Source organism: Dendrobates tinctorius, unplaced genomic scaffold (assembly GCF_039654945.1).
Source record: "Dendrobates tinctorius isolate UK_male_01 unplaced genomic scaffold, ASM3965494v1 ptg000009l, whole genome shotgun sequence".
In the NCBI taxonomy this organism is placed as follows: Eukaryota; Metazoa; Chordata; class Amphibia; order Anura; family Dendrobatidae; genus Dendrobates; species Dendrobates tinctorius.
Window position 1 is genome coordinate 18,158,920 of NW_027361677.1, and position 23,896 is coordinate 18,182,815.

The 23,896-nt window shown below is 45.7% G+C and overlaps 1 protein-coding gene across 5 annotated transcripts; it reads right to left on the reverse strand.

Annotated features, from left to right (window-relative positions):
- Window positions 1-1,348: 1,348 nt before the first annotated feature.
- DYNC1LI2 (dynein cytoplasmic 1 light intermediate chain 2) lies at window positions 1,349-23,006 on the reverse strand. Of its 5 annotated transcripts, none has more exons than XM_073583224.1 (13): window positions 22,540-23,006; window positions 15,694-15,767; window positions 15,264-15,380; window positions 13,149-13,379; window positions 9,766-9,935; window positions 8,594-8,687; window positions 8,170-8,305; window positions 7,853-7,964; window positions 7,708-7,767; window positions 7,308-7,349; window positions 5,661-5,778; window positions 3,315-3,434; window positions 1,349-2,648 (listed from the first exon to the last, which is right to left on the reverse strand). In XM_073583224.1, exons 1-13 carry the CDS (start codon window positions 22,566-22,568, stop codon window positions 2,545-2,547), a joined length of 1,407 nt encoding a protein of 468 aa, XP_073439325.1. In that variant the 5' UTR covers window positions 22,569-23,006; the 3' UTR covers window positions 1,349-2,544. The 5 variants fall into 5 exon arrangements, with proteins under 5 accessions (XP_073439325.1, XP_073439332.1, XP_073439350.1 ...); XM_073583231.1 differs by having other exon boundaries at window positions 22,495-22,983; XM_073583249.1 differs by lacking the exon at window positions 22,540-23,006 and adding an exon at window positions 20,564-20,619.
- Between the last annotated feature and the right edge of the window lie 890 nt (window positions 23,007-23,896).

The following is a 23,896-nucleotide window of genomic DNA, read 5'->3' on the forward strand; positions in this document are numbered from 1 at the left end:
GGTCCGAGAGTGGGCAATGTGGGTGACACCACACTGCTCTCTCAGACGCATAGATAGGAGAAAACAGGGTGAGAAATTACACCCCGTTACCTTGAAGACGAAGAAACCTGAAAGACAAAAGGAAAAGATCAATAAAAATACAAGTGACCTGAAAAGGAAAAGACTGATCAGGGGATCAGATCCAGGTCCGCCTCCTACAGACAACTAAGCTTAAACTGAGGTGCTTTGTGCCCGTCGGTGGATATATACTGCTGGGGAGGAGCTATTTTCCTTTCTTTGCCTAGTGTCAGCCTCCTAGCGACAGCAGCACACACCCCATGGTTATCTGTGTCCCCCAATGAAGCGATAAAGGAAAGAATTTATTGGGATCATTCTGATCCTCTTCCTTTTACAGAGGTCACAGGCATCTTTACAGGAGTTTGTGAAACTACCACATTCACACGACCAACCACTTTGTGTTGGCCAGATCTACCCGGACCAACCACTTTGTGTTGGCCAGATCTACCCGGACCAACCACTTTGTGTTGGCCAGATCTACCCGGACCAACCACTTTGTGTTGGCCAGATCTACCCGGACCAACCACTTTGTGTTGGCCAGATCTACCCGGACCAACCACTTTGTGTTGGCCAGATCTACCCGGACCAACCACTTTGTGTTGGCCAGATCTACCCGGACCAACCACTTTGTGTTGGCCAGATCTACCCGGACCAACCACTTTGTGTTGGCCAGATCTACCCGGACCAACCACTTTGTGTTGGCCAGATCTACCCGGACCAACCACTTTGTGTTGGCCAGATCTACCCGGACCAACCACTTTGTGTTGGCCAGATCTACCCGGACCAATCACTTGTGAGAGGCAGATCTACCCAAGCAATCACTTGTGTGAGGCAGATCTACCCAAGCAAACACTTGTGTGAGCCAGATCTACCCAAGCAATCACTTGTGTGAGCCAGATCTACCCAACCAATCAATCAGAGCCCTGCTGCCACAGCATCTGCTCATCGCCGACAGTTACCTGAGCCCACGATCAGAATTTTCCTACTGTGCATAAACGCTAGGCAGTGAGAGGATCCGATACCCCAAAGTGCCAAATAAGAGACCACAAATGTAATTATACAGTGACAACCCATCAGAAAAAAAACATTACCTCCACATGCACATTAGATGACTGTCGGACGATCGATGGCTCTCCCATACACCGCAGCGCTGGCTCTGACTAATGTCATGTTCAGCCGATGCCAGTCTGGGTTTTGGGGGAGATAAATGATGGAGGGAAGGACCTAGAAAACAGGGTAAAATGGGGCATCTTGCGGTGCATTGAGACACATTAATAAAAACTAAAGCAAATCGGTTGTTACCATTTATTGAAACTGCAAGTAATAGGTTTAATGGCCTGCTAACGTCGATGTTAAAATAAATAAATTAATATAAAATTCTTTACCGGGGGGTGAAAATGGTGTAAGGCAAGATAAAGGCGCCCAAAGTGGTTTTGTCTTAAGGAGACCTGCAGCAATATTTTCCTGTAGTGCTTTGCATTGCCGCCCAGTAAAGCAGGGGCTCCCATAAGACACCCTGCAATACAACATGCAGAAGGTTTCGCCTCGCTTCTCTCGGCCGTATTATAAAAAAAAAAAAAAAAAAACACAAATCATGGTTGGAATGAGCCCCACTAATCCCAAGAGAGCGCGCGCGGTGGGGATCTGGACGTCGGGTCTGACGGCACTTGCAAACCATAGAATATATATTTTATGTCTATAAAAGTGACTGTTAATACAGTGCAGAAATCCTCCAAGCGCCTCCTAGTGGCACATCCTGAAACCGCTCCAGGCACTTGGAAAAACTGACCAAACATGCTTTGTTTGCCCGCCAGTGTGATCGCCACCGTACCCCAAAAAACTTTATACACTGGCAGCAAACTCCTGCCCTTCATTCCTCCTTGCTTCAGCCGATAAAAGTAAAAAAAAAAAATAACCAAAAAAAAAAGCAAAGGATTTCCCAAAACCGTTGGAAAGCCATATATTAATAAACCTATCCGCAAAAAGCATCCCGCAGGAAAGGAGGGGGGTTAAATGTATAAGAGGCCGGTCATTCTGCTAGGTCTTCCTACCTACGCTTTCCTACACCGCAGCCGGCAGCACCTTCTTGAGTTCTTTAAGATCCAACATTCCTTTCTCCATTCACTGGGCCGGCGACGTGGTGCAAATGGCAGACAGCGGCTTCTACCGCCGTAGTCCGACCACCCGACCCTTATAGGACGGGCTGCAACCTGTGCTTTGTAGGTGCGAAAAACCGGACCTATTCTAGTCGCTTTCTGCACTGGAAGGGAAGGGTTAAACCAGGTGGAATATTTCAAGGCAAGCTTCACGTAGGGCGGGCACGTAACACTGTGGAATCGGGCTAGTAGCGCCTCCCGTCTCGTTCCATGACAAAACCTACAGTATCCGCTGTGTCGGAGCAGCCTTGGTATCATTAAGTCCAATATACATGTTATTATTTGGTCATTTACATAAAGTGTGGCGCAAGAGTTTGCTCCGTAAGCTCAGTCAGGCCTCGTTCTCCGTAGGGGAAGAGTTCGCTAACACGGTGTCCGGCTGGCGGCTCATTCTGTCCAGTTCCTCCTGGACATTGGTCAGTACGGGCTTCTGTCCTGTATAAAATAAGAACTTTTTATTAAAGTGGATGGGACTATGTCACAGACGGGCTGAGAAAGCGACAAACTAAATGCCAAGGTCACTATGGATGGTGGCATATAAGACGTTGGACAGAGGTCGCTTTGCTCGCAGGTTGTGTACAGGGATATTTGCTGCATATTACAGTCTGGTGTACTATTGCCTATATAACTAGGTACATCCATCATTCACAAGTCCAGGAGAAATGGCCAACCCATGGTGGCAGCGGTGATGGAAGTCATGCGGACTACTAATCACCTGTTCTGCTAGACATGGACGCTTGAATCACCAGAGTTTAGAGGTGGCAGCTTTACACCACTCTATCCGAAGCTCGGCATTGTGCTTGGTGATGTACGGCTGCATGCAGCCGCTTGGTCATGAAGCTCTTCGCGGGGGCGCAGTGTTTGTGCTGATGTGAAACCAAGGGAGGTTTGGGCTCTGCACATATTGGTTATTCACTATGTCCTCAGCACTCGGCGTCCCCACTAACTTCACATGGGCACAGAATGAAAGACCTAAATTCACTGATGTAAGACGCGTGTGGCCAAACGTTTCTCCATATATTGTGTACTCTGGGAAATGCTACAAATATCTAAGATAAGGGGATCACCTGGATACTACATGAAAGCGATATTTTAGCCTACCTGCTTTCTTGGCAGAGTTCGGAGCAGACCCCGGCCCTCCTGGACTCCCGGGGGATCCGGTCTTTTTACTCAAAAGACTATTGAAGAAACTGGCCAAGACTCCTTCACTGGCTGCATTATCTGTAATAAGAACACAATGGCTACAACATTCGAGAAGCCTATAAATGTAGATTACGTTCCATTTCTGCATCTGTTGTCTACGGCTGCCGTGCGCCTCCAACTAATTTCAGCGCAATCCTTTTGGTGAAGTCCTACAAGTCGTACAAGGAGATTGCTTTAACCTCTTTCTGACTGACATCAGACATACTATTCCGTCCATGTGACCCAGCCCATTGACTATGGACGGAATAGTATGTTTTAGCGATCGGCTGAGATCACGGGGGGGGGGCGTGGGAATGCGGCCGATCGCCGCCGGGTGTCTGGCATCCGGCACTTTAACCCCCGAAATACTGTGATCAAACACAATCGCAGAATTCCAAAAGCCAGCGCAGGGGCTGACAGCCCCTCTGCCTTTATATCGTAGACCCCACAGCGTGACGCGGGGTCCTGATGTTGCCATGGTGACCAGACGTCGTGACGACATCCGGGTAACCAGAGGTAGGAAACTTGGTGATCATGCTCAGGACAAATTGCACAACAACTTCCAGGGTTCAATTTTTTTGTTACCCTTGGGAAAATAAAAAGTTGGGGGCAAAAAGATAATTTTTGTAAAAATCTATGATTTTTTAAATTTTACGGCTCTTCGTTATAAGCTTAGTTGAAGCACTTGGGGGTTCAAAGTGCTCACCACTCATCAGGTTCCTTAAGGGGGTCTAGATTCCAAAATGGAGTCACTTGTGGGGGGTTTCCACTCTTTAGGCACATCAGGAGTTCTCCAAACGCAACATGGCGTCCAGTCTCCACTCCAGCCAATTTTGTATTGAGAAGTCAAACGGAGCTGCTTCCCTTCCAAGCTCTGCCATGCGGCCCAAACAGAGGTTTACCCCAACTTATGAAGTATCAGCGTACTCAGGACAAATTGCACAACAACTTTCGTGGTCCAATTTCTCCTGTTACCCTTTGTAAAATAAAAAAAATTTAGTCTCAATAAAAAAAATTGTGAAAAAAGTTAAATGTTCATTTTACTTAAACATTCAAAAAATTCCTGTGAAGCACCTGAAGGGTTCATAAACTTCTTGAATCTTGTTGTGCAGTTTTTAGAATGGTGTCACTTGTATATTTTTTATCATATAGACCCCTCAAAGTGACTTCAAATGTGATGTGGTCCCAAAAAAAAAAAAAAATGGTGTTGCAAAAATGAGAAATCGCTTGTCAAGTTTTAATCCTTATAACTTCCTAACCAAAAAAAAATTTGGTTCCAAAATTGTGCTGATATAAAGGAGGCATGTGGAAAATAGTAATGTTATTTATTAACTATTTTGTGTGACATCTGTGTGATTTAAGGATAGGAAAGTTCGAGAACGGAAAACTGTTAAAATGTTCATTTTCGCCAAATTTCCATTTTTTTTCACAAATAATCGCAAGTCATATCACGTCACAATCACCGGGATCCAGTGAAGCGTTCCAGAGTTATTACCTCATAAAGGGACAGTGGTCAGAATTGTAAAAATTGGCCAGGTCATGATCGTGCAAACCACCCTTTTATTATTATGCAGCTTTCAATAGTATCCGCCGCCTATAAATTATACAATGTTCGGGCTTTAGAGGCCTCTACCTTCAGTCTGTAGTAACACGTGTTTAACATCGATGCATCCATTATTGATAAGTCCTAAAAATATACGAGTCTATAAGAACGCAGGCATGAATGCATGATCAAGTCTGGGAGGAGAAAACGCTGCAACCCCGGCTGTGCGGAGAAGCCCCTCGCTAGGAGTGAATGATAAATGGATGTAATGCAGCAAGGAAAACTACAGAAACGGGTCACCGGCTGAATCAGTCATCAAATGTGAAAATTCTTCTACGGCTGTATGTTAATGACGGGCATTAAGGATAAGGCAAGTTCACTCTTAAGACTCATGTATACTGGGATCTCCTGACACACGATACAAGGCGCCGATGTTGAGAGTAACTCCGGCTCTTTCAGAGCAACTGGCAGAATGTATGGGACAGTCAGGAGATACGGCTGCCGGCCCAAGGCTCGTGTATCTGACAGCCATCTAACGTGTAAGGCCTGCCATCCTCAGGCGCTCAGGACCTCTAGAGGAAGGCGTCCATGAATTAGGTAGGGGATTGAGAAACACTGGCTGCCATTTTGAACATCTCTATCCAGTTATTGGGACTACCTGCCCAGGTGCTACAAAGACCACCCAATGTCAGAGTGGGACCAAGAGCGCGCACGACACTTACTCTTAATATTAGGGTCCGGCTTTTTGACAGTCGCCATTGGTGAAGAGCTGGGCACGGCGGTGGGTCCGGTACGACCTGGAGCACGGGGGGATCCTGTGGGAGCTCTGGCTGGAGACTCCTAAAAGGTAAAATAGTGAACGAGTTATCACTTGTAATAAAAAAGACAAGACTATTATAAGGCAGAAATGCACAGTACAACATTCATCTGCGAGCATCAAATACCAAAGCAGGAGTTAAAACTTTGAATTACAACTTTTGTGTAGTCGTCGCACCCCAAATCTTATGACCGTCATGCTGCTCGGCCCTCAGGAGGTTCACCTATTGGGGCTACACTGGCATAAAGCCATCGATACACAACCAGGCGAGACACGAGCGGCTCCATTGCCTGCAGACTTTCTATATAAAAGGAAACTCGGCCGAGACACAAAAACTAAAAATACAAAAAAATCTTGTTAGATTCTGAGAACGAAACATATCGTCAGACCAAGACAGGACAACGGACCCACCGGACTGCATGAGATGTCCATATCTGACCCCATCAAAGACGGTGATGAAGAGCAGATGTTAAAGCCCCCCAATACACATTAGATTACCCCCTTTGTTTCCTCCCCTAATTCCAAGATACCAAACTTTTTTTTCCCGCTGCCATCATGCCAAGGCTTATTAATTGGGGGACGAGATCTAGTTTTGACTTACACCATTCCCTTTGCTACATATATACATTGTATACTGAAAAAAATCCTGCATGGGCCATCATGGTGAACTAAAAAAATAATGCAATTCTGTCCGTTTTTAATATTTCCAGGCTCCAGCAGGTTGGTACAATTACAGGGATAACAAAATTGTATAGTTTTAATAAATTCTTAACTTTGAGGGGAAAAATAAAATTGTCCACATTTTTGTGAAACCCAGAATTTTTTTTAATTTTTATTTATTTTGACTTTTTTGACAATTGAGCTGTGTGAGGGCTTGACTTTTTGCATCGCAAGTTGTAGTTTTGATGCAGTGGGGTCACAGGTGGTGTTTGGTGCTGTTAGTCTCATCCCAGGCTGGTAAAAGTGTTCGGTGGTATTCGGCGGTGCGGGGCTCCGCTGACATTTTATGAAAGCCTGAGCCTCTTCTGCACGTCCATGGTTTCAATGCGGTGGACTCAGTAAAAATGGCCAACTTTGGCAGCACATGCGCAGATTTCGATCTCAGGAGCAGAGATCACAATCTGCATATGCGCTGCCACCGCCGACCATTTTCCCCAGAGTTCACCGCCTTGAAATCATGGAAGTGTAGGGGGTTAGGGCTTTCGCAAAATATCAGCAGATCGCCCGCACAGTCTAACACCCTCTCCTAAACAGCTTGGAACTTGCAGCATCGCCCTGCAGCGTTGCACCACCGATCACCCCCTCCTACCTTCCTGGGACTCGCAGCATCACCCCGTAGTGTCGCTACGCCAAACACTCCCTCCTTCCAGCCTAGGTCCCGACTCCTGCAGCCGTTGTCCCCCCGATAAGCTAGTTTTGGTCTAAGAATCCCCATTTTCCTCCCAAATTTAGAGGGATAAAAGTGCGCCTATTAATTTGAAAATGATTGGATCATTGTGACCTTGAAGACAAACTGGTAGGCAGTAGTAATGTTGGCACAGACTATACTCACCGAGGCTCTTGTCGGAGTGGCCGGTTGCTTTGCCAAGTAGGACTATGAAAGAGAAAAACAATCAGGAGGACTTAATAGTTGATGCAAAAAAAAAATATTCAACCTTTCAACTATAAAAGCCGATCATTAACCAGTATGGCCATTTGAGCGCCCAACGGGGAGGGTATCCAGCTTTCCCACACACCTAAGAGGCAAATCTACCAGGTGATACTATGATATGGGAACAGGAGATATAGTGCTGCCTTTATATGCTGCATTTTTCGCTGGCAGACAGAACAAGAGACAAATCCAACAATGTCCTGTTCCTGTCACTGGGCAGTTGCTGCCAATCACAGGTGAATGTAAGTGAACAGTCAAGAATTACACCTTAAAAGACGTGTATAGATCCAAGCTACCATACCTGCTGCTTCATCAGGAAAACCTGCTCGTCTTCTGCCGCCACCTCCTTATCATGGACGAGCTGTGGGAAGGAAAGCACCCTACCCTGTAAGACTAGCTCATGGTGACGTTGGGCAGAAGGCGTTACACAGAAGAGGCGCCCCTACCTTTCTTATAGGCGGCTTTACAATAAAGTCTTGAAAGGCATCTTCAGGTTTGACGCTTGTGAAATTTTCATGCAAAATTCCTATTTTCTTCTCGTTGTCCCAGCCAGCAGGACTAGAGAGAGTCAATAGGATGGGTTAAGAAAGCCGCACATGGCGGTACAAAACCTGCACAAACAATGGGGAAGACACCATTTCTGACCCCAGCGACTTTACAGGAGAGACGATCGTCACGGACACAAACTGTATGGCTCCAGCCTACACCATGGAGGCTTATTTAGTGAACAGACCACAGACATGAGATATGGGAGAAATCTTACATAAACACGGCATCTTTCTCCACCACCATGGCAGGCGTGCTAAAGTGGAAGCCATAGGTCTTATGGACAATGTACTTGTACAGAAGATCCAAGTTCTTCTCTTCTTTCACTGAAGAATAAATTAAGGCGGCTCCATCTGTCAGGTACAATTAAGGAAACACCAGCGAAAAGTTTATACTCCAGAGCTGCACTCACTATTCTGCCGATGCAGTACAAGATAAGTAATGTATTATGTATACAGTGACTGCACCAGCAGAATTAGGAATGCAGCTCTAAGGGATTATAGTACTGGGGGTAGCTCAGATCCGTACGTCCCAATCAACGCAATGTCTTTCCAAAGTTACTCATCTTTTCCCATTGCACATACTCTTAAAATGTACATTATGTGGATGGTAAATGAAGGGTCAGGTTGGCGATAGGATACACTGCAGGCAGAACCTCCGGATGTGAGACTGGATGAAGTCAAAATACTCGTCTCTGTAGTCGTGCTCCTTCTCCAACACGCTGACGGCATCACACTGAAAAGACAGAGCAGATTACCAGGAAAGCCTGGACAGGCATGGTGAGGCCATGCTGGATCTGTAGGTCTTCCTCACGCTGATTGCTTCCTTTTTGACCCCATTATGACCTTATATGTATGTCATAGGTCGTGTCTCCCTCTTTGAGCCCGCATCTTATCCGGCACATGACAGCCAATTTGATCAGCTGTCATTGGTCCCCCTAGTCGCAATCCACCAGCGGCTGTTAACATGTTAAATGCTGCAGTCAATCTCTCACAGCGGCGTTTAACATGATCATGTCGGAAGAGCGTTACTAGTTCCATCCATCTGCACCCCTGTCACATGATCGCAGGGCACCGATGGGCTGGCATGATAACCCGGGGTCTGCAGGAGATCACTGTGGTTGTCATTGTCGACCTGTAATGAGCACCATCCGTGTCCAGCGTTCATAGCAGATGAGCATTTCTGCTACAAGTGGCAGGGCTGAAGTCCCATGTAAAACACGAGCAATCTCCTAAGGGAACCATAATAGCAAGTGAAAAGTGTAAAAAAAAAAAAAAAAAAAAAATGCTTTGAAAAATAAAATATAAAAGTTCTCATCATCCCCCTTTTGACCAATTCAAATTAAAAAAGAACAAAAAACACAAACATATTTGGTATCACTGCGTTCAGAAACGTCCGATCAAAATCTAAAAATAATTAATCCAAACTGTGTGATGAGAAAAAAAAAATCCAAACCCCAGAATTACTTTGTATTTAATTTTTTTCACCACTTAAATAAAAAAGAGAACCTATACATATTTGGTGTCTGTGAAATCGTAATGACCTGGAGAATCAAAATGCCAGGTTTAGCAATTAGAAGCAGTAAATACACCAAATCAATCCTCTGCTTCCATATTGAACCAAGGAGCTTAAATGGGTTATCCAGCAGCTCATACTATGGCACTGGAAGGTGTCGACTGCTCGCCAGGTATCGTGCACACCAGGCGGGTACATGACACTGTGCCCCAGGGCCTCTCACTTACCTATGGCAGGAGAGTGGGACGTTGGATAGCCCCCACCATTACACCTGTGTGATGTCAAAAACACGACTGACCTTCGTGCACACGACCAGCACTGGCATGCCGAGATTGTGAGTGAGAATATTGTCTCCGAGCGGCAAAATGACATTCTCGTCGTCTGTGCCTGATGAAGCAGGACCTCTCCTCTGCGGGGACCCCGAGGATGTGTCTTCTGGTTCCACATATTCTTGAAAATCCTTAATGACTGGAAAGAGAAAAATAAAATGTTATTTTAAAAATATTTCCAAGCCGACGACAAGGAGACGTCACAGAGACCCTGAAGGTAGAAAATGGGGTCCTTCTCATGGGGGGTGGGGAGGCACGCTGGCAGCAAATCATAAAGACAGTCTTGCAGTGATTGCAAAAAGAGACACTTCTTTAAGTGATGCAAATAAGAGCCCAGCGCATTTGTGCAATTAGCTTGTCCACACAATGGAGACATTCACAGCGGACCCATGTGCGAGAGACCATCAGTGACGATGCACAAAAGGGGACCCGACATTGTGCCAAGCACAGGACATGTCACTGTGAGGACGGACGGGGCAGGTGGTGTCCCCTGTCTATGCACACAGCCATGCTCATTCATCCTCTGTGGTGCAGGATGTCGCCCGTATAGAAGCGGATACAGAAATCCAGAAATCCAGCCCCGAGGAGACGCCGCCTTCTTGCTCTTTCCATGTCAATGTGAGACACATCCGATGTGGCTTATTTGTGCTCTGCCTTGTTAAGTAAAGCAGTTTCCAATCAATAACAGCAAGCAAAGTTTTGTGGAAATTATACAAAATGTGGAGCTGCCATGCATTAAAGTCTAGTGCCTGATTAGACCTTGCAAGTGGCACAGCTGTGGACCCCACCATATCTCCCCCGATAATGAGCATTGCACAGGGGTCCGATACGGATTAATGGGATCCGTGCACCGGGAGTCACATGTATATGTAGCCCCCTGATATATCTATATATCACCGGCGTGACATCACCCTCAGACAATATATGATCAGTTTACTTTGGTATATGGCCAAGTCGTTCCCTCCTCACAAAGGCAAACATGAAAGTATTTGCACAGAGACACGTGCCGACGGCAGCAGGGATATCAGTGTTTGCTGGGAAATGACTTCACCTTAATGATTTCATGCACATTTGTCACCGAGGATTTATAGGAAGAAGAAAAATATCACCAGACTGAACACTGACTACTTAAATGGGCGGGACGAAAAGTTCCAATTCTGTCCCTTAATCCAACGTTTCCACCTTTAAAATAACGTAAAATATTCCTTATTATTGGACAAGTTTTGTAAAATCCCAGGAAACCCATCCACCAAAAAAAGACCTATGAATAGGAGTCCAACCTGCAGCAGGTGCAGAACTATTACTCCCAGCGGGCCCCGGAGGCTGGGGGTTGCAGCGCTGTTCTAACAACTGGAGAGCCGCTGTTTGCTGTTATCTACAGATCATTTCCCAGTAAATCAGCCATGAACTCTTCATTCTCCAATGTCTGAATTGAAAATGAATGAAGGGATAAATGATAGTGGGCAATTGCTTATTGGCAATCGCTCCTATGTCCATGGACCGGATGAATGAGATAAACTTCTGCAAGGCTATTTCAAAGCATCTCACATCTCCAGATGAATCACATGCTGCACCAGACATCTGCAGGAATGTTCCTTCTCCACGGATCAACAACGGCGACTGCCAAGCTGCATCCAGCACAAACATGTGCGAGAGATGCACCCGGGGTGTGACAACCCCAAGGCTCCGTCACTCCCAGACATATAGGCAGGAACGTCAGGAGGATGGCGTCTTAAAGGGCACATGACGTGACCAGCTGTCAGAGCAGTGGTCACCCGGCTTAGCGGTGGCAGAGGGGAAGGCTCGCTAGCAGATGGGACACATCGGAAGACAGATTTAAAAGGGGACCTGGGAAGTGTCGTAAGATAGTCGGTAAGACGAGTACTATTTCTTTGGTTACAGCAAAGCAATGTGAATGTGACTGCACAACCCCTTGCCCAGAAGCTGGAGGAATTCAGGCTCTCACTAGGTGAAAAGAAACCGATCAGGTTCCAGTGAAAGAATATTCACAGCAGTAACTACCTCCTTCTGTACACAGCAGAGACAATGTTCCCGCCAAGACACAAAGTTCCCACCCTATCGCCTCCTCTATTCCACAGGAACGTGAAGAAATTACTTACTGTATGCTCGGTCCATGAGGAAGAGGCGCTTCGACAGGAAGCTTCTCGAGTTATCCACTGTGGTACAGGCCTATCTGAGATGTCTGGTCATAGGTATCCACCTTAATTATGGACTGCAAAACTTGACAACCTCCATTTGCTTGCAGCGGACTATAGCTGGCTATATACCTCAAGACAAAGGTCTGACAAACGGCCCCCCGCAGACCGCCAAACGCCCCCGCAGACCGCCAGACAAACGCCCCCGCAGACCGCCAGACAAACGCCCCCGCAGACCGCCAGACAAACGCCCCCGCAGACCGCCAGACAAACGCCCCCGCAGACCGCCAGACAAACGCCCCCGCAGACCGCCAGACAAACGCCCCCGCAGACCGCCAGACAAACGCCCCCGCAGACCGCCAGACAAACGCCCCCGCAGACCGCCAGACAAACGCCCCCGCAGACCGCCAGACAAACGCCCCCGCAGACCGCCAGACAAACGCCCCCGCAGACCGCCAGACAAACGCCCCCGCAGACCGCTGCTTCATTTGCCAATCCCCCATACCCATGCACGCTCAAGGGGTTTGCATGTGTTCTTAGTAGAGACTGTGGAATAAGCCTGCCAACTCCTAGCAGCTTATCTTTCATAAAAACAAAAGGATCAGTCTTGTGGAAAGCAAACATGGCCGATTATTCTTAAGGCCCTCATACGCATTAGATTAACATTGGACGAACCCGACGATACTGTCAGACACTAATGTGTATAAGGGTCTCCTGTCTCTCCCCTGAAAGATTATGTTGAGGGCATTTAGGATGTGGCACGTTCGATTTTGGGCTGTTTACTCTCATTTTTGGCGAGATGAGCCCCAGAGATATGGAAATAGAAAACACAGGAGCGCTCGGCAGAGCATGTAGTAAATCGTGAAGGATAGCTGGAGACCAAATAATCGATTGCACCATCGTTCATCCAAGAGCTATTCATTTTGTATGGGGGACCCTTACCTATCTTCCATTCTTGCCGGAGGAGAGTATATGATGTTAAAGAGGGTTGCCCTGGATTAGAAAAACATGGCTGCTTTCGTTCCAGGCAGAGCAAGATGCATCATCTGACATTGTGAACATTGTGGTCCCAACCATAGCAGTGAAAAAGCAAGGTCTCCAAGAGTTTGTCACCGACCCCATACTTGCTAAAGGTACGCGATACCTCTCAAAAACATTTTGCTTAACAAACCCTCCTCTGTTCCTGAGACACTTACTCTTTTGTTCCATGTCTCTAATCTCCTCAGGTGAAATCTTCAGCTTGTCTATGTGTTCTCGTAAGACACTTGCCCACTTCAGCAGCGATTCCATTATCGTCCACGGCCTGGACATGTCACCCACAAACACAGCCAGCGTGTCACGGATTGTGTCCGCAGACAAGGCGAACTTTAAAAGGCCTTTGTGGTACAGATCTCCGTCCAAGATCCAAACGTTGCAGCGCGTGTGATCTGAAAGAAAAAAAGCCAAAAGATGCTCAGTACCAAACCAATGATGCGAGCAGATCTCTAGGACCCTCCTAACGAGGTACAAGATCGGCCTCGTACCTCCATGCGGCAGAGATGCAATCTCAGAAATTCCAGATTTGCTTTCCGCCACATTTTCCCACCAGTATAACATGGATATATTCTCGTGTTTACATAGAAATTAGCGCTGTGCCTGACAGCCGAGCAATGAGCTGGAGCCCAGAGTAAAAGCACTCATTGTCTTTGGACAATATCATCCATAATTTGTCACGCAGCTGCCAATTGGCACCGACGGGTGCCGTAAATAGCTGGCAAGGAGCTGCGGAGAGACGGCAAGCCGCGTAGTGCAAGCTGCAAATAGTCTGAGTCACGAAAATAGAAGATGATGCTCCTCGATTATGCAAATAAACATCTGCACGTAGAAAGAACAGAGATGTCTGTCTTGACTACTACAGCGAATAAAGATGGGGGGTGCAAAAAAACAAGCAAAAACGCACAGTCACCCCCTCGTACCTTGAACAGACAACCCCTTTTGCTTTGCACCGTCAAGCCAAACCCTGGTGCCTTGCACCATCATGGCTCCCATGACACAACAGCAATGTAGCTGAGCTATGAGAGACATGTCAGTCACACCTAGTGCAGAAATGTGTCATTTTTAAAGAGCTTCAAGCATAAATCGTACTAGTCTATCAACACTATACTATCAACACTACACTACAACTACAACACTATCAACACTGTACTAACAGTACAGAGGATAAATGGTCCGATCATCTGGACCACCACCAGTGACAATCGGGTCTACTGTACCTATTTAAATGGAGCTGCAGCCGATGATCATTGTTTAAAGCGGAGGAAAATGTTTAATTACTGCTCATGATGCCAACATTCTTTGTGACCGGTGGGGATCTCAGTGATGGGACATAATAGTTTAGTTTCTGGGGAAACATTTAAAACTAGGTCTCCAAGGACATCAGCAGTGGGGGGCAACTAAGAATTGTAAAGGTTGTGAGGGGTGACTTAAAAGGAACACAATAATCCTCTAATCCTGGAAATGAGTGATAAAAGTAAGGGATTAAGTATGATCTGTCCTGCTGCTGACGGAGCAAAAGGGGGGAGGCTCCTGCTGCAGACAGAAGTCTTCTAGTCAGGCACAATACAATAAAGAGCAGGGAGAGGGGGACGTGGCTTTTTTTCCCTTATGTTTCTCAGATTTAATTGTCATGATGAAACAAAATAGGATCAATAAGGAAGAAACTAAGGAAATGCTGGAATAATTTTTCCGTAAAAATAAAAAAATAAAAACGAGCAATCGAAAACAAATCCATTAGGTGCCGCCAGGCTAAAAACCCAGTGAGGCAGAATAAATATTGGCACCCTATAGTTTTATCAGACGCTTTCTATAAGACCATGCACAGTATAGAGCATGTTGGAAGTTGTAGCTATACAACAGTTGGAGAGTAGTAATCCCCCTCTGTATGACCATACGTGATTCATATTGGTCAAGGGGTGGGATGAATGAATGGGGAAGCGTTACTTCCCTCTGTCATAAAACCTCAGTCAGTGAATTGAAATATTCCTGTCAATATGCAGACTGAAAGCCTTTCCTGATCATGTCCTGCAAACAGATGCAAACAGATGCATAAGTCGTATACAGCTGCATCTTGTAATGAGCAGGGCATGATGAGAACAGGGTTTATTTTTTAGCCTCTAAGTAAAGAAGGTTTCCTTTAATGATAGCAATCAGAGATCCCCTTTAAAATAGAAGAGCTTTCAGATGCGCAAAGGAAGTTGAACAAATAGAGTGTGATGGTCCCATGTAGAAAACACAGCGGCGTTTGCTGATGAGCGGTGTGGATTGTTACTCACCATCTCGGTCCTCATCATGAATGCTCAGGTACAAATATTCCAGGCCTCGTCCTTTCTTGTTATGATCCGCTCCTTGTAGCTTTGCCATCAGAGTCGTCTTTCCCGATCCATCTTCCCCTGAATTTACCGAAAGAGAAAAAAAAAAAAAAAAAGTCAGACAACGGTCCTCTCAGGTCAGATCATGTCCACGGATGCAGCATATGAAGCCAGTTAAAAAAAAAAATCTGCATGGATATTACCAAACAGATAATTTGCGAATTTTCCCTGCAAATTTAACCCTTTACCAGGGAGGTTGAAATCTGCAGCAAAATCAGCACCCACTCATCAGAAGGTCTCTCTCTGTACGGTTAGATATAACATCTGTCACTACCTATATATCATGACTTTTTTTTTGGGGGGGGGGGGGGGGGGTGGACAGGACACCACTCACCAAACACTAGGATATTTTTCCCGCAGGGTAGCTTGTTCCGTGCCCGGGTGGAGACATCACTGAGAATAGATGACCTGCACGGAAACAAGGAGATGGGGGTTAAGTTTTGTTGTGCGCAATTTTTAATATGGAGGACGGATTCAAGAAGCGGATGGTTCAGGTCACCGCGATTTACCGAATACTCACAGGACAGAACCTTCTACCTCTTAAAAGCTGAGGTATTTCTTTAAAATGCAGGGGGGGAGGGAGAGGGAGGTCATATTTTATTAATCAGCGCAGCATTACCCGCAGTGCATCTCCCCGGCTCATTGCTTATGTATAATGCGGGCCTCTGCTGTATACTGGAGAGTCTCTTACTTAAGAAATAAAGCGCCGAGCTATTAAAGAGGGTCACATCTTGTAAAGTGGTGGTCTATTACTATACCACCCGGCTAAGGTGGAGGACGACCACCCTAGGACTTTACCGATGATTTTCCGAGCTCTATGTATACAGGAATGAAGTTGCAGATTTTCCCCAGCAGCCAAAATTTTGAAGCAAATGTTAATTTTGTTGCAGCGATTTGGTCCCTGGGGTGAAATATGCAGTTCCACCCTCCCCAAAAAAAATTGCAGCAAATATTCTACGTGGGAACTTAACCTGAGAATTACTCACAGAAGTCATAAAAAGCCTCATGACAGAAAGCAGCACAATCACCGAAGCCCGGACAAGCCAGGGTGTGGTATTCCCCTGGGCAGGAAGGATTAAAGTTGCGAGCTTGGTGAAAACATTAGCAAAGAGAATGCAGAAGTGTGAAGTAATATTCTCAACGCTGGGAAAAAAAAAAATTGTTAGATAAAGCAGCCATAAAAATGTGCCACACTAAAGAAAACCTGTCTGCCCCAGATATAAGTGTAAAAGAAACATACGACCTTAAAGGTGTCCCGACACGCGTTTCGTGTTAGCTTCGTTTTGGGGGATTAGTGTCGGGGGGGACCGGGAAACCTTTAAGGTTGTATGTTTCTTTTACACTTACATCTGGGGCTTTTTATGTGCAGTGGGAGTGATAGCAGCATACTATATGGGTCCTATGGACTATATACTCAGGCACTGATGCCAGCACAAGTATGCTAACCACTCCACACTGTGTGAGTATATATATTTAAACATGGTCATACCTTAGGGCTCTTTTTGGCTTAATTAATGGTGACACTGCGGCTTACTTCACGTTTGTTTTTTGCCCTATGGGTAGTGGAATTAAAGTACAGATCTTTCAGCGGTGTGTAAATCTTAATACACTTAATCTATTTTTCTATTATACTTTTTAAGTGCTCTTTGGATTACACTGTAGCATTTAAGGCTTTACTATATTGATTTGTGATCATGCCCTTTAGATTATACTGTAGCACTAAGCATATTATTGTTAGGTACGTGTAATTGTCTAGCATATGTTCCTTAAGGCGTTATATTGGATATGTATCTCCTTTTAACATTTGTCTGTCTTTTTGGTATTGACCTTAATAAAGCTTTGTTATTTTATGGCATTATGCTTCCTTCAGCTTTCCCAGAAGTAAACAAAAAGTTTGACCCAACTTTTCAACTGTTAATTGATCGCAGAGATCGGCAGTGATCTATACAGACGGCTGCACAGGAACAGGATGAGTTTCTAGGAAGCGCTGGTGGTGACAGGATGATGGGAGTGGTACAGACGGGCAGGCGGACATGCTGTTCTATGAGGAAGCCGACAGCTCCGGATTTACTGCACAGTAGGAAGGAGCAAGAGTGTTATGTCGAGAAGTTAACTGCATCGAAAAAGGAAAAAGTATGTCAAATGATTCAATAAATTAGGAGCCGAAGTAGACCTGTTCTGGGTCGGAGCAGGTGTCAGACCCCGAGGTTAGAACGCGTCAGGACCGCTCAAAAAAAAAAAAGTTTACAATGGGCAAAACTTTTTAGGTCTCATGCTGACGGCTGATCTTTAGGGTTAGAACATGGATCCAGTATAATCGATGAGGCTTTATGTGCCCCCAACCCTACAAACCAAAAAAAAAATTAATAAATAAAGACAGCAGTGTTGGATCAGAGTCACTGAACAAAAATTACCCATACAAGTCTATGGGTCCATGAATATCATAGTCAGGATATGGCAGCCAACCGTTTTTAATACGGCACTTTTTTTTTGTGTGTGGGGGGGGGGGGGGATAAGAAAATCACTTCTGAAACGTTGATAACACACTAACCCAACACTGATGAAAAGCTGATCCAAAACAACTTTTTGTTTCCATATGAGAAAGAAGGAATGAGAATGAATAAGTTTTCACACATGGAAACCATAAACAAGCAGGTTATTTTCTGTTTACTGATCGCATTCCGATTTAAAAAAATAAATACATTTTATGTGACGGTGACCATCGCATGAATCCCTGATGGTCAGCGTTGTGGCAATGATGTGATTCATTGTACAAAAAAAAAAGAAAAACAAATAGCACGGCCATTGTTGGTGCGGAATTTAGACTTCGTTTGTTTCTTTTTTAAGGCTGTGTGCCCACGTAGTGTTTTTTAAGCTTTTCCGCAGCCCTTTTAGACAAGTGATTCTGCTGCGGAAACGCTTAAGAAAAGCATCCAATGTAATAAAATGGAAAACGCACATGTTGTGCTAATGGTGCGTTTATAACCGCTGCGGAAACGCTTAGCGATTAAAAACGCAGCATGTTCATTAATTTTGCGGAATCGCACGCAATTCCGCATACCATCAATTATATTGGCAAAAACGCTTAGGAAAACGCATTCAAAAACGCTTGACAAACGCTTACAAAAGCGCATAAAAAAAACGCATGCGTTTTCCCGGGTGCAGGGTGTGCGATTCTGCTCAGGTTTATTCTGCTTCAGAATCGCTCGCTACGTGGGCACATAGCCTAAAAGTCGCTGCAGTTTTCATGACAAAGTGCGGTACATGAAATAAGCGCTTCTGAACTCAGCCTTAGGGTACCGTTACACTTAGCGATGCACCAGCGATCCCGACAACGATATGGATCGCTGGTACATCGCTAAGTGGTCGCTAGTGAGCTGCCACACAGGTAGATCTCACCAGCAACATCGCAGAGGTCGGGGGTCGCTACTTACCTGTCAGACGCGGCGATCCTGACGTCCTCCCGCTCGCGTCCATGCGTCGCTCGTCGGCGCCACATGAAGCCCAGCAGGAAGCACCCGACGAGAAATGGTTCATGACATTCTCGCGCGATCAGCGATGGACAGCGGGGGAGCCGGTTGGAGGTAAGTATCAGACACAGCGATATCGCTAGCAATATCGCTGCTACGTCACAAAATCGGTGACTTTACAGCGATATCACTATGCGTAACGGGGGCTTTAGGCTAATGAGAGTTTCTCCATGTTACAAGTTATCAGCTATCCATAGGGTAAATGATAACTTGTATATTGGTTGGGAGTCTGACCTCTGGGACCCCCAATAATGGGCCTTTGGGATGTGCCATCTGAATAAAGCACATGCGCCCCCATCCATGGAGCCAAGATAGATGTGTGCTGTTCTCGGCTTTCACCTGCAGTCCCCAAAAAAAGTCTCACCCATCCCCCCCCCTCCATTTCAATGCAATATCAGGATGTCATTTCTGTGTATAAAACAAAGAACCAATGTACAATACAAACATCACACAATAAGGATGAGAAACCAAAGCTAGGACTAGTATGGATTCAACTCCTCCACTGGGCACTGTCATAGCAGCTGGGGGTCCCATTGAGGACCCCTGTGTCTGCCATATTTGTGCACTCCGGAGCCTGTTCCTGAGTTCACAGGAGATCAGGAGGGGGGGGGGGGCAATTGCAGATTCAAGTCAACGAATAAAAAAGTAAAAAAAAAAAATAGATAGATTTATATAAGGGACCGTTAAAGGGGTTGTTCGATGGCAAATTGTCTATTTTAGTAAGGAATTGATTAAAAATAGTCGCCCCCCCCCCCCCACTAATCCAGGGCAGCCTGATCTAGACGCGATGTCTGCCCCACTCCCAAGTCCCAGCCTGCAATTGTCTGCATGGGCCAGGTGACCCGGAGAGCGACCATTGTATCACGTGGGGGTAGACAGCGCTGCTCCGGATCTGCACGGACGCTGGACGGCTCCGTTTATTAATTTTTATCCAATCCACGACTAAAAGTAAAAATAATACTACTCGTCATAATTTAGTGTCAGGAGGCCCCTGTTAATAAGAAAAACATATATTAAATACACACTTACATTTAGTGACTGTCCTAATATTTATCTAGTACGGTAAACGACGGCGCTTAAAAAGAAAAGTCAAAATCTCACATTTTGTGTTTTGGTCACTTTGCCCCCCCCATTCCCCACCAAAAAAATGGACTAAAAAGTTCAGAAAGTTGTGCAGACCCCAAAGTGGTAACTACAGCAGAGAATAAGCCCCCGATGCAGCAAAATAAAAACGGCGATCAGGGAGGGGCACAAACGCCAAGTGAGGACCCTCCGACTGTGCGGACCCCGTAACCCAGCAGCCACCTCCCGGATACAAGGCTTAGCAGCCAAAGTGAACTACAAGCACCAGAATGGCATCATGGACTACAGCACCAGCATGCTGACAGCTGTCATCGTGTCCCAGAGCAGCAGCCCCCTCCCCAATATCAGCTGTCACCATGGTAATGGCGCCTCCCGGGGTGACAGCGGCCGCTCCCTCCCCTCATGGCGCCCTATGTGCCCCCTCAGCACAGCAGCCTCCGCCTCACCACAGACTCTGCCCCTCGTCTTCTTCGCCCCCCGCTCCCGGTGCCTCCCCCCGGTCAGCGCCCAGCAGCTTCCTCTCCGCCGCCATCTTGCCACTGCGGCCACCACAAAGAATGACATCACCCGGGTGCTCTGGGAAGGACCCACCTTTTGAGGCGACTTCGTTAAGTGCCTGACCCGAAACGATAATTTTTCTTTTTTTTTTAGCTCTAAATGAGCGCAGAACGGAGCACGATAGAAAACTAAAAAAAACTGCTAAGTGGCTGTAATAACTAGGGGGGCTTAATCGGCCGAGTCAGGTATCAGGCAATGATTGGGCAGCTTAAGCGTCTGGGTCTTGAAGACAGGGGTGAGGTCGTCCGCGCCTTGTTCACGCACTGCCATCTGCTGGTGGGATGGTAGTATTACATGGGGGAAAAAAAAATCTCAAGGCGTCTAATTCTGAGGAGGATCTGATATCATCGGTTATTAACCCCTTAAAGACATTAAAAAAAAAATTATTTCTTGTAACCATGAACTATAATTGCAGATTTTTTTAAAAACTATTAATTTTTTTACAAATTAATTCATCATAGGGTAGAAGTGACTTTTTGGGTACCTGCAATTTTATTTTTTTTTTACTGTTTTGGAGGCAGGATAAACATTAAAAAAAAAAATGTCAATTCAGACTTTTATGTTCATTTTTTTCTTTAAGCATGTTTTTCCTTTCTGCTATATTTTTACACCTTTTATTTCACTTTTTTTTTACATCTAAAGAACTTGAAAGCGTGATCACTTTTTATTGCAGTGTTGTCCTATGTAGAGGAGCCCACTCCATCCATGTAGGAAGTGTTGTGCCCCCTATACCAATAATAATGCCCCTTTAAAACATCTAACGCCCACTGATCACCCCTATAAAAAAGGGATAATACCCCGAGTACCTCCCTAAAAAAAAATAATACCCTCCAAGATTAATAAAATCTCCTTTAGTCCCCATCCAGCCCCCTAAAACCCAAGGAGCTGCTGACCCCCTCATTAGCAGGCCCTGCCGGGTGCGGTGAGCTGATCGGCTCATGGTGCTGGTGCCATTTTTATTGGCCATGTTTGACATGTTCCAAAATTGAAGATTTTCCCAGGACGACATTTCTAAAACCGGCTCCCCCACTCAGAGCTCTGAGGTTTTGCCACCGAGGAGAAGAGACTTTTACATTTCTTCTTGAAGTTATGACATTTTATGATCCTCGTTCTAGACTCTTATATGCCCGGGATCAATGGCTGCACACAGGGCATCACTCTGTACAGATATTGGGACATTGCAGGAATATTGGGCTGTGGTAGAAAAACCGGGCACCCAGAGGAAAAGCAAGCCAACTCATGTGGCGGCAGCGTCCATAGTCTATGCAACCCATGTCATCTTAGCAATAAAAAATCTGATCTAACATCAGGCGTGCCAGTGTATATTTAAAGAGGATTTGTCACTTGACATAAATATATATAAATGCCGCTGTTCTCCTGAATCCGGCGATGTCTTCCTTTAGTTCCTGCGCCTCTCCGTTCCGGAGATATGGCCTCATCTATTTTTGTCAGTCAACAGGGAGTGGTTCTAAATGACACGCCCATGAGGAGCATCGGAGACCACGCCCAGTTAGCTAACAGGACTACGTTTATGTACAGGGAATAGGATGCCATATCTCAGGAATGGAGAGGCGCAGGAACGAAAAAAAAAAAACAAGGCCGGACTCAGGAGAACAGCGGCATTTACACTGGAATAAAAACAAAAAAACAAGTGACAAGTTTTTAAAATACCAAAATTCAGTTTATAACAATATTCTAGGCCATAAAGAGTTTAAAGACTGGGGAATGGATGGATACGTGTGAAATGTCACCTGTTTACTGAGCTGATGGGTTTGTGTCAATGTATCAGCTGACTCATAATTCTGACTGATTTCCGTATTCAGCCTCATTCAGGTGGTTGCTATGGGGGAACATATTAGCTTCAATATCATAGATGCAAGTCATGGCTTCACTGCAATTCTACCAACCCAAAGAGTATCACAGATCTCTGTGCAATCCAATAAAATAAAAATAACCACTACTACCTGTTAAATCCCCCTCTCTGGTGGTCCCCATCAGTCTTTATTTACCGGTCTGTAGCCGTGATGTTCACGTTCATCCACGTGGTGCTGGAGTCAATCACCGGGCTCAGCAGCAATACTTGCTGTTAGGGTTGGTGGCTTGCACAAAATAAAAATAAAGCGCAATCGCAACCCGGGGTCCACCGTGCAGAGATGGAAAACTGCTGCTAGTAAACAATGATGGAACACACGGTGAGGTATTGCCTGTACGCACTGGGTTAACACCACTCAGTGTGAACAGGACGCTGAGTGCCAACCTGTTACTCCATAGGAACAGTACAGAAACAAAAGAAGCTCCACTACCGAGCTGTGTCATTCGCATACAGAAACGAAAGAGCTGCACTGCAACTGAGCTGTGTCACTCGCACACAGAAATGAAAGAGATGCTCTGCTACTGAGCTGTCACACAAACAAGAGAAGCTCTGCTACTGAGCTGTGTCACACGCACCCAGAAACGAAAGAGCTGCTCTGCTACTGAGCTGTGTCACACAAAAACAAGAGATGCTCTGCTGCTGAGTTGTGTCAAACAGAAAAAAGAAGCTCTGCTACTGAGCTGTGTCACACAAACAAAAGAAGCTCTGCTACTGAGTTGTGTCACACAGAAACAAAAGAAGCTCTGCTACTGAGCTGTGTCACACAGAAACAAAATAAGCTCTGCTACTGAGTTGTGTCACTCACACAAACAAAAGAAGCTCTGCTGCTGAGCTGTGTCACACAGAAAAAAGCTCTGCTACGGAGTTGTGTCACACAAACAAAAGAGAAGCTCTGCTAGTGAGCTGTCACACAAACAAAAGCTCTGCTACTGAGCTGTGTCACACAGACAAAAGAGAAGCTCTGCTAGTGAGCTGTCACACAAAAACAAAAGAGAAACTGCTACTGAGCTGTGTCACACAAACAAAAGAAGCTCTGCTACTGAGCTGTGTCACAAACAAAAGAAGCTCTGCTACTGAGCTGTGTCACAAACAAAAGAAGCTCTGCTACTGAGCTGTGTCACACAGAAACAAAAGAAGCTCTGCTACTGAGCTGTGTCACACAAACAAAAGAAGCTCTGCTACTGAGCTGTGTCACACAAACAAAAGAAGCTCTGCTACTGAGCTGTGTCACACAAACAAAAGCTCTGCTACTGAGCTGTGTCACACAAACAAAAGCTCTGCTACTGAGCTGTGTCACACAAACAAAAGAAGCTCTGCTACTGAGCTGTGTCACACAAACAAAAGAAGCTCTGCTACTGAGCTGTGTCACACAAACAAAAGCTCTGCTAGTGAGCTGTCACACAGAAACAAAAGAGAAGCTCTGCTAGTGAGCTGTGTCACACAGAAACAAAAGAGAAGCTCTGCTAGTGAGCTGTGTCACACAGAAACAAAAG